An 11,336-nucleotide genomic window follows, 5' to 3' on the forward strand; every position below is an offset into this window, starting at 1 on the left:
ATTAGTAAACACCAACTAGCAGTTCCTACTTATCCAAAAACTGAAGCTAATCCTCTTCCCAAACCTCTTCTTCAATCCTGTATCTTCACACACAGTAGTTATACATCTAGATGTTCAAATCAGATCCTAAACTGCATTGTGACTCATCAGATTTCTTCCTGTATTTTTTTTCTAAACAGGGTTTCTCTGTGTAGCCCTGGCTGTCCTCAAACTTAAGAGATAGATCCACCTGCTTCTGACTCCTGAGTTCTAGGATTAACGGCATACATTACCACCAGCCAGCTAGCTGTCTTTCGTATATCTTTTAAAGTTTACTTTTCTCTGCTTCCTTTCTGTAGAACATTTCTTTTATTAAAGCAGCAGGTGTATGGTATATCTTTTCTTCACTATAGCTTAAGAAGTTCTTTCTTTTAAAAGCTCAAACACATAATAAAGCCAAGATTCCCTAAAGGGGCTCAAGGCTCTTTTAGCTGCACTTTACTGCCTTAGTCATTTGGAATTCTTTCTTTTTCTATATTTATTTATTTATTTATTACACACACACACACACACACACACACACACACACACACACACACACACAGTTACTGTCCTCAGACACACCAGAAGAGGACATCAGATCCCATTACAGATGGTTGTGAGCCTCCATGTGGTTGCTGGGAATTGAACTCAGGACCTCTGGAAGAGCTAGTGCATATGTTCACAGAGTAATATATCATGAAAGGGGACTGTTAACTGCTCAAGGAAAAACAATTAAAAATAAACAAGAAATCTAATGCTTCCTGGCCCCGCCCTGGCTACCAAAGAATTGGTCATCATACATTGTCCTAGACATCAAGGACAGACCCCAGAGGAGTCAAAGAGACCTGGTAGCTCGAGGGGCAGCCAAGCAGCCTCTCCCACACTTGCTAGTGACCCAACCTCCCAAGTCCTGCCTGAGCAACCAATGTACTCCAAAGAGAACGATCAGGCATGCTAATCTAAAACCTATACCAAGGATGGATAGCAGCACACAACGAATGGAAGATTCTACCAAAGGCAGAAGGCAACACCTTGGCAAGACAACCACATCAGCATGCATCTGGGAATAAACAAATAAGCAAATGGCTACAATAAGATCAGAAGGCAACAGCTACCTAGGTCTTAATACTTCTCAGCCTCCAGGATTTTTGTCTTTGTTTTTTTGTTTTAATTTACTTCAGGCCTGGGTATGGCTTTAATCCTAGCACTATAGAAGTACAGTAGAGGCAAGTAGATCTTTGTAATATTCAAGAACAACCTAGTCTACATACTGCCTGTTTCAGGACAGCAAAGCTGTATATATGGGTGTTTTGGTTTTGCCTACATGTATGCCATGTGTCATGTGCATGCTTAGCATCCTCAGAGGTCAGGAAAAGGTGTCAGGCACCCTGGGACTAGAGTTACAGATAGCCGTAAGTGACCAGATGGATGCTAGAAATAAAGCCCCTGGGCTGGAGAGATGGCTCAGCGGTTAAGAGCACTGACTGCTCTTCCAGAGGTCCTGAGTTCAATTCCCAGCAACCACATGGTGGCTCACAACCATCTGTAATGAGATCTAATGCCCTCTTCTGGTGCGTCTGAAGACAGCTACAGTTACTTATATGCATAAAATAAATAAATAAATCTAAAAAAAAAAAAAGAAAGAAAGAAAGAAAGAAAGAAAGAAAGAAAGCAAGCAAGCAAGCCCCTGTCCTGGAACAGCAGTCAGTGTACTAAGCCTCCTCTCCTTTTCACTATGCAGCCCTGGATGTTCTGAAACTCTCTTTGTAGACCAGGGTAGCCTCAAACTCAAGAGATCTGTTTGCCTCTACTTCCTGAGTGCTGGGTTAAAGGCATGCACTATCACCAACTGACTTGAACTTTTTTTTTTTTTCTTTTTCTTTTTTTCGGAGCTGGGGACCGAACCCGGGGCCTTGCGCTTGCTAGGCAAGCACTCAACCACTGAGCTAAATCCCCAACCCCAACTTTTTTTTTTAACATTTATTTATTTATTATGTGTACATCATACAGCTTTCTGCCTGCATGTATGCACCTGCAGGCCAGAGGATGGCACCAGACCTGATTACAGATGGTTGTCAGCCACCATGTGGTTGCTGGGAATTGAACTCAGGACCTCTGGAAGAGCAGTCAGTGCTCTTAACCACTGAGCCATCTCTCTAGCCCGTGACTTGAACTTTCTTTTTAAAAAAAAAAAAAAAAAAAAGATTTATTTATTTATTTTATGTACAGCATTCTACCTGCATATGTGACTGCAGGCCAGAAGAGGGCACCAGATCTCATTACAGATGGTTGTGAGCCACCATGTGGTTGCTGGGAATTGAACTCATGATCTCTGGAAGAGCAGTCAGTGCTCTTAACCACTGAGCCATCTCTCCAGCACGACTTGAACTTTCTTTTTTTTTTTTTTTTGGTTCTTTTTTTTCGGAGCTGGGGACCGAACCCAGGGCCTTGCGCTTCCTAGGTAAGCCCCCGACTTGAACTTTCTTAAAGGCCTGTGCCATCACACCCTGCAAGAGTCCTCACTTTCTAATCTACATTTATCCTTATTTTTTGGTCGCTAGTTTATTTTTATCTAATTTTTGGTTTTTGGTTGGTTGGTTTTCTTAAGGGTCTGATGAAGCCCAGTCTGACCTTGAACCCATTACAAAATGGAGCCATGAACAAGTGCTGAGATTAGAAGTATGTACCTGGGGTTGGGGATTTAGCTCAGCGGTAGAGCGCTTGCCTAACGAGCGCAAGGCCCTGGGTTCGGTCCCCAGCTCCGAAAAAAAGAAAAAAGAAAAAAGAAAAAAAAAAAAAAAAGAAGTATGTGCCACTGTGCCTGGCTTTATTTTTTTTTACTGGTTCTATAATGTCTTTTTACCTCTTGAATTACTCTGATTATACATGTAAATTTTGTATATGTGTAACTAGACACTAGCCCAAGGTTGTTTTTTATGGAATAATGTCAAGGCAAAACAGGTTAAAAAAACTTGCTCTCCCAGAATTGATCCAATACTACATTTTTTTTTAAATGTTTTGAGAATTATGCCTGATCTCTGAAGCTAGGGTTGGGCCTAGATAGTAGTTGAAAAACTGTTATGTCTACTTTTTAAAAAAAAGATCTAGTTTCAAAATCATATTTGATCATGATGCTGGAGGACTTCAAGAAAGACATAAAGAACTCCCTTAGAGAACAAGTAGAAGCCTACAGAGAGGAGTCGCAAAAATCCCTGAAAGAATTCCAGGAAAACACAATCAAACAGTTGAAGGAATTAAAAATGGAAATAGAAAGCAATCAAGAAAGAACACATGGAAACAACCCTGGACATAGAAAATCAAAAGAAAAGACAAGGAGCTGTAGATACAAGCTTCACCAACAGAATACAAGAGATGGAAGAGAGAATCTCGGGAGCAGAAGATTCCATAGAAATCATTGACTCAACTGTCAAAGATAATGTAAAGCGGAAAAAGCTACTGGTCCAAAACATACAGGAAATCCAGGACTCAATGAGAAGATCAAACCTAAGGATAATAGGTATAGAAGAGAGTGAAGACTCCCAGCTCAAAGGACCAGTAAATATCTTCAACAAAATCATAGAAGAAAACTTCCCTAACCTAAAAAAAGAGATACCCATAGGCATACAAGAAGCCTACAGAACTCCAAATAGATTGGACCAGAAAAGAAACACCTCCCGTCACATAATTGTCAAAACACCAAACGCACAAAATAAAGAAAGAATATTAAAAGCAGTAAGGGAAAAAGGTCAAGTAACATATAAAGGCAGACCTATCAGAATCACACCAGACTTTTCGCCAGAAACCATGAAGGCCAGAAGATCCTGGACAGATGTCATACAGACCCTAAGAGAACACAAATGCCAGCCCAGGTTACTGTATCCTGCAAAACTCTCAATTAACATAGATGGAGAAACCAAGATATTCCATGACAAAACCAAATTTACACAATATCTTTCTACAAATCCAGCACTACAAAGGATAATAAAGGGTAAAGCCCAACATAAGGAGGCAAGCTATACCCTAGAAGAAGCAAGAAACTAATCGTCTTGGCAACAAAACAAAGAGAATGAAAGCACACAAACATAACCTCACATCCAAATATGAATATAACAGGAAGCAATAATCACTATTCCTTAATATCTCTCAACATCAATGGCCTCAACTCCCCAATAAAAAGACATAGATTAACAAACTGGATACGCAATGAGGACCCTGCATTCTGCTGCCTACAGGAAACACACCTCAGAGACAAAGACAGACACTACCTCAGAGTGAAAGGCTGGAAAACAACTTTCCAAGCAAATGGTCAGAAGAAGCAAGCTGGAGTAGCCATTCTAATATCAAATAAAATCAATTTTCAATTAAAAGTCATCAAAAAAGATAAGGAAGGACACTTCATATTCATCAAAGGAAAAATCCACCAAGATGAACTCTCAATCCTCATCTTCGATTGGTTTATATACAAGTGTGCAATTTCTAGGCTTGAAAGTAAAATGATGCTATCTGGTGCTGGATAGAGGAGCCTTATTTTTTATTATGGCAGCTTGCTATTTTTATAACATGGTGATTTGGTTGAACACAATAAAGTACAGTAGTAACTGAAAAAAAAAAATAAATAAATTGTATGTGGTAGTAAGACAACCATAATCCTGGGAAGTAAAAACAGGGAGATCAGCAGTTAGTTCAAGCTAACCCCACCCCCACCCCACTATATAGTGAATTCAAGAGTAGCCTACCCTGTGCAAGACCATGTCTCAAAGCAAAAAACAGTATTTAGTAGGACTCATTTTCTTACTTCTCTCTTTTGTTAATGTTTTTAATCACTCTGTGTGCGTGCACGCGCACGTGTGTGTGTGTGTGTGTGTGTGTGTGTGTGTGTGTGTGTGTGTACATACTGAGGTATACACAGAGGACAGCTCCTCTCATTCATTTTGGAGAATGGAAAGGTCAGCAGGTATCTTTATCTGTTGAGCCAATGGCACTCACCCTAGTTTTTTTTAACCTAGGCTTAGATATATCAAAGGTAAGCTCTTCATGAGCTCACATCAAAGACCACCAACTATTTAAGATGTAATCATAAGTGATGTTGTTTGAATTCTGTATCATGTATACCATTCATACAGAGACAACTATATAAAATATTTGTCCCGGGACTTGGGAGAAGAGGCAGGAGGACAGCCTGAATACACAAATGAGAAGGAATATATAAAACAGATGAGACAATACTTCTGTGGTAATAGTGAAGAATTAGTTTCGGCCACTAGTTAGTGTCATACATCTTTTAACTGGTTTTCTGTTTTTTGTTTTTAGAGAATGGGTATCTTTGTGTAACCCTAGCTATTCTGGAACTCACTCTGTAGACCAGGCTGTCTTAGAACTCAGTGACCACCTACCCGTGCCTCTCAAGTGCTAGGTTAATGACCTAGATGACTATTTCTTTTTTTTTTTTTTAATTTTTTTTTTCAGAGATGGGGACCGAACCCAGGGCCTTGCGCTTGCTAGGCAAGCGCTCTACCACTGAGCTAAATCCCCAACCCGACTATTTCTTTTAGACTTTTTTTTTTTTTTAAGATTTATTTATGTAGGTGAGTACACTGTCACTGTCTTCAGACACACCAGAAGAGGGCATCAGATCCCATTACAGATGGTTGAAAGCCACCATGTGGTTGCTGGGAATTGAACTCAGGACATCTGGAAGAGCAGTAGGGTGCTCTTAACTGCTGAGCCATCTCTCCAGCCCTGCCTTCTTTTTTCTTAAGGGACTCACTATGTCATACAGGGATTAAAATATCTTCCCGAAACTGGACATGGTTGCACACATTTTTGATCCCAGCACTTGGAAGAGACAAGAGGATCTCTGTGAGTTTGATGCCATCCTGGTCTACATAGTGAGTTCCAGGATAGCTAGGACTTCTCAGAGAGACCCTGTCTCAAAAACAAAACAAAAACCATCAAAGATTTCCCAACTCAACCTAAGAAGAACTAATTAGATACCACCATATCAGGTTTAATCAAGTTTCAAATAGGTCATCACAATCTTCTAAAGAGTCCTAATACTTATCAATAGAAACTCAGAGCTTAGCCAGGCAGTGGTATGTATTATACCTTTAACTCCAACACTGGAGAAACAGAGGCAAAAGCATGCAGATCTTTCTGTTCAAGGCCAGTCTGATCTACAAAATGAGTTTTAGGACAAGAGTCACATAGTGAGACCATGTCTCAAAAGGAAGGAAAGAAGGAAGGAAGGAAGGAAGGGAGGAAGGAAGAAAGGAAGGAAGGGAGGCAGGCAGGCAGGCAGGCAGGCAGAGAGGGAGATTTAATTTATAACCTGGTTGACAGTGTAGCTCAGAAGCAGAATGATATTCAGCATTCATTCACTCACTAATCATTTCCCCCCAAAATACTTGCAACTTATGGGGGGCTTTGAGTACAGCTCAGTGACACAGTGGATACTTAACATATTCAAGGCCTTGATTTTAATCCCCAGCACTAAATAAATAAATGAAAAAAGAAACAATTGTCTAAGGAGCCAGGTATTGCAGTTAGTACCTATAAATGCAGCAGATAAGGCAAGAGAATTCAGTTTGAAACCAGCTTGAACTATAAAGTCAAACCCTACCCCACAAATCACTGTGAAGGATTTTTTCCTTCTGAATATTTGCAGAAATCACTATCTACAGGGGTCTTCAAGCTGATCCAGCAACACAGAGGTCTAGGCCAGAAACAAACTGTATGAACTAAACTGGCAAACAAATTGGTATTAAATTTATTTCAGGGCATTTTGGGTTCTACATATATATTTTGAAGATGTTGCATAAGAAATGTGAGGCTAAAACAATTGAATTTCTATATGATAGCAATTCACAGATGAAAATAAAGTGATAGTAACTTGCACAAAATTCCTTAAATAGTGAGACCTTAAACTATCTTTGAAATATCTATGAAATCCAAAGAAAGATTAATATTTGTGTGACTCACTACATTTTTTTCTTCTTTTTTTTGGAGCTGGGGACCGAACCCAGGGCCTTGCGCTTGCTAGGCAAGCGCTCTACCACTGAGCCAAATCCCCAACCCCTACATTTTTTTTTTTTAATGCAAGCCTAATTTCTTCCCATAATGTTGGTTTGGTAAGGCACTGGGAAATCCACCACAAAGCTTAACAATTCTCTGTTTGCTGGAATTTTTATTATTATTGAGATTACTCGAAATTAATAATACATAATGTGAAAATTAGTTGAGATTAAAATGATATGAAATATATCTTACTTTTCATCTCAATTTTATTACAAATCTTGTTTTACCAGCTTTGATATATTTTATGTGACAAGGCAGAAAACAATGCATCAGCCATCTAATTATCGTTGCAGAGCAAAAAATAAAACTAGCTTCAATTATAAAACTGCAAATAGCATGCATTGGTTAAACTACCATGTCTTAATGATCTTACACATCAGACTCAAGAACACAAACTGGAAATATTCTCCACATCTAACAAATTATTATCAAAGAAAGAATAGCCCTGTTGAGAGCTGGAACTAACTTTCTGACCTCTTTTCAAAATGACAAACTAGAACAGCAAAATCACACTCAGGCACATGGAGTACTGTTCTCTCAAATCACTCCACAGAGAACTTCATCATTTGCTCCGCCCTCTAATAACTCATGCAAAAAAAGTTCAGCACCATCAGAGAGAAACAAGACATAGCGCATTCACAGAATGGCTTAGAGCCTTTCTTCCCGGTGGTAAGAGAACCTGCGTTTGCCCTTTGCCGGGGTCCGAAGGGACAGAAACCTAGGCCTAACGTTTCGCGGATACTGACACCTACAAACAGATTTCTGTGCAAGAAGTTTCTGCCACCACCTCTATTTTATCAGCAAAGGCTCGGGCGCCATCGTCTCGATGTTTGATTTTATCAGGAGGAGGTGGGAAAGGCCACCCAGTATTACTCTAGGCCTTCCCCCCATTAAGCTCAGGGGTCCCCCTCATTCTTATCTGAAACCCTCCGTCCCTAAGGTACTCCTCCGCACCCCTTGTTCCGGGCGGCAAGTCCCCCGGGATGTGTAAAGACGCGGCAGAACCCACCGGCCTCACCGTTAAAGCAAGACGGCCCTCACACGCCAGGGCCACCGCCAAGGCTCCGGGGGGCCCAGCGAGGGGAAGAGTAGGCCAGGGGCGGAGGGACGATGACCTGGCCGAGAAGAGAGGATGGCATGAGGGGACGCACTGCACCGCCTTGTCGGCGGGCCGCACGATACCAAGAGAAGGTGATGAAGGAGGAAGAGGGCGGTGGCCCGGGTGCGGCCCCCTACTCCTCCGGCCCGCAGGTCCCCGGCCCTGGGCCCCGCGGGCTCGGCCCATCCCCTGCTCTGGACTGGCTGGGGGCGTGGGGGCCTGTCTGGGAATGAGGGGGAGACCGAATCGAGGGACTCGGGGGCACGAGCGAGTGGGGGTAGGAGAAGCCTGCCTCCCGCCTGAACCGCAGACCCCGGACGCCGTCGTCGTCTGTTCCTCAGGAGAGGGCAGGAGCTGAGGGGAGAGCCCGAGGGAGGAATGCAGGAAGGTGAGGTGAAGCCCGGGGCAGCCCCGACAGCCTCCCCGTACCCCACTCTTCACCTTCCCGTAACCGCGTCTCTTACCGGTGATGGCGGTGAACTGCTGAATTAACCCCTTCAGCGCCGACGACGCCGCCGCGGAGCCCCCGTGGGCAGCCATCTTACCGCCGCCGCCGCCGCCGCGGAACAACAACACAGACACACACACGGGGCTCCCTCCCCCACGCCGTTGCGTGCTGCGCGCAGGCGCACTGGCAGGCCCGCAGCTCCGCCCCCTCCCTTTCTGTGCAGGTTTTGCGCAGGCGTACTTCCCGCGAGCCGCCTCGCGCGGGGCTGTGGTTTGAAGTCTACTGCTATCTGGTAGCTATTCTTTGAAACATTTGGTGCCTTCTCTGAATTCCGAAGATATCCTCCTAAATACTGCATTGAATCTCAGTATCCAAAAGAATCTTCAGAACTGAAATACCAAGCCCTTCATGAAACGCTCAGGGTTTCACATAAAATAGGTATTTGGTTTGGTTTTATGTGACATTAGTGTGTTTATTAAATTCTAAAGTGTAAGTTAATAGCTTAGTAAAACATGAACCAATCTATAGTAGACTTTAGTAAATGATTGTTTAATCTGTTTTTCTTCAACAAATGTCTCAGTATATCTTCCCCCAGGGTCAATCTTACTTTCTTCAGGTATTTTGGTTTGTTTTTTTTAAACAAAGATATATATATATAGATATAGTAAATAAAATAAAGAGAAACACTAGAAAATGGTCCCGAGGGGTTGGGGATTTAGCTCAGCGGTAGAGTGCTTGCCTAGCGAGCGCAAGGCCCTGGGTTCGGTTCCCAAGCTCCGAAAAAAAAGAAAAAAAAAAAAAGAAAAAGAAAAGAAAGTGGTCCTGAAATCATTGATAATAGTTACAACTAAAAAAGAAAGAACATGATGAAAGGGACATCTAGCTTGGTTTTTATACTTTATTTTTTAAATAAAGTAATAGTATGTAACTTGCACAATTCTAAATACTTACTGTACTAGCTGGTTGTGTGTCAATTTGGCACAAGCTAGAGTCCTTAGAGAAAAAGAAGCCTCAGTGGAGATCCAGCTGTATTTTCTCAATGAGTGATCAGTAAAGGTGGGCCCAGCCTTTGGGTGGTGCCATCCCTGGGCTGATGGTCCTGGGTTCTATAAGAAAGCAGGCTGAACACACCATGTGAAGCAAACCACTTTAACAGTCCCCCTCCATGGCCTCTACATCAGCTCCTGCCTTCAGGATCCGTCTTCTTTCAGTGGTTAACAGCAATGTAGAAGTATTCACCAAATAAACCCTTTCTTCCCCAACTTGCTTTTTGATCCAGGTGTTTCATCACAGCAATAGAAACCCACTGTTTTCAGTTATTTAAGATAGCTTTTATTTATACTTCAATGGTTTCATATATGTTTACCAGGTATCTTGATCATATCCACCTCCAACTCCTTACTCCTTTTCCCCTGGACACTCTCTTACATGTCCCCTCCCACTTTCACATGCCCTCCCCCTAAATCCATTGAGTCCAGTTAATGCTACCTCTTGGACTGCTCTTATTGGCTTGATCTTGTGTGGGTAACCGTAGCTGCAGTGAATTCCTGAGTGTAGCAGCCTTGCTATGTCCTAGAGACAGCCCCCCTTCCGTCCTCCGACTCTTATGTCCTCTCTGCTCTCTCCCTGATTGTCCCTGAGCCTTGATGAGGCTGACACAAATGTCCCAGTTAGGGCTGAGCCTCAATAGTCACTTTCAGCACTCGACCGGTTTCAAGTTTTTGCATCGACCACTCCAGAATAAGAATTCCTCTGGCCAAGGGTGAGAACAAACTTATCAATGCATATAAACGTAATATTTAGAAGGCAGTTGGAAACTATGTTCAAGCTGGGCTGTGGCACTCAGGAGTCAGGAGCAGACGGATCTCTATGAGTTTGAAGTCAGCCTGCTCTTCACAGAGAGTTCTGGGACAGCCACGACTACCCAGAGAAACCCTGTCTGGAGGGAAAAGAAAGGAAATATGTTCATTTAGTCAAACAACAGTAGTCGATTCTCTATGACTTCCTAAGTTTTTGTCCAAGTTTACAGTACCAGGCACACAGTCCCTCCCATGGAGCAAGACTGTTATCAGAAATCAAGTGGTTTCCCCCATGACCTTCATACCAGTAATGCACCAGTGGGTGTCTTGCCTGGGAGATTGGCTTTATAGCACTCAGGGTTCCTGGCTGGAATACCACTGTACTGGCTGGTTTTGTGTGTCAACTTGACACAAGCTGGAGTTATCGCAGAGAAAGGAGCCTCCCCTGAGGAAATGCCTCCATGAGATCAAGCTGTAAAGTATTTTCTCAACTACTGATCAAGGATGGGAGGGCCCAACCCACTGTGGGTGGTGCCATCCCTGGGCTGGTGGTCTTGGGTTCTATAAGAAAGCAAGCTGAGCAAGCCAGGGGAAGCAAACCAGTAAGTAACATCCCTCCATGTCCTCTGCATCAGCTCCTGCTTTCTGCCCTATGTGAGTTCCTGTCCTGACTTCCTTTGGTGATGAACAGCAGTGTGGAAGTGTAAGCTGAATAAAACCTTTCCTCCCCAACTTGCTTCTGGATCATTATGTTTTGTGCAGGAATTCAAACCCTGACTGAGCACCCACTAACCGTGTGTGGGTCCTGTACCCACCCTCCCTACACCTGTGGCATACATAGCACCTTTCCACCCTATGAAAGCCATCAGGGAAAAACTTTTCAGGTCAGTTCCAG

The 11,336-nt window shown here is 42.9% G+C and overlaps 1 protein-coding gene across 1 annotated transcript in view; it reads right to left on the reverse strand.

The window, feature by feature from the left end:
• Positions 1-8,786, reverse strand: part of Ubxn7 (UBX domain protein 7) — a 32,199-nt gene extending 23,413 nt beyond the window's left edge. The window contains exon 1 of the mRNA NM_001107086.1: positions 8,659-8,786. Within this exon, the coding sequence (NP_001100556.1) occupies positions 8,659-8,734 (76 nt within the window). The 5' untranslated portion in view covers positions 8,735-8,786. The remainder of the gene's footprint in view (positions 1-8,658) is intronic.
• Positions 8,787-11,336: the final 2,550 nt, after the last annotated feature.

The sequence above is a fragment of the Rattus norvegicus genome, chromosome 11 (assembly GCF_036323735.1).
Source record: "Rattus norvegicus strain BN/NHsdMcwi chromosome 11, GRCr8, whole genome shotgun sequence".
NCBI classification, from domain to species: domain Eukaryota; kingdom Metazoa; phylum Chordata; class Mammalia; order Rodentia; family Muridae; genus Rattus; species Rattus norvegicus.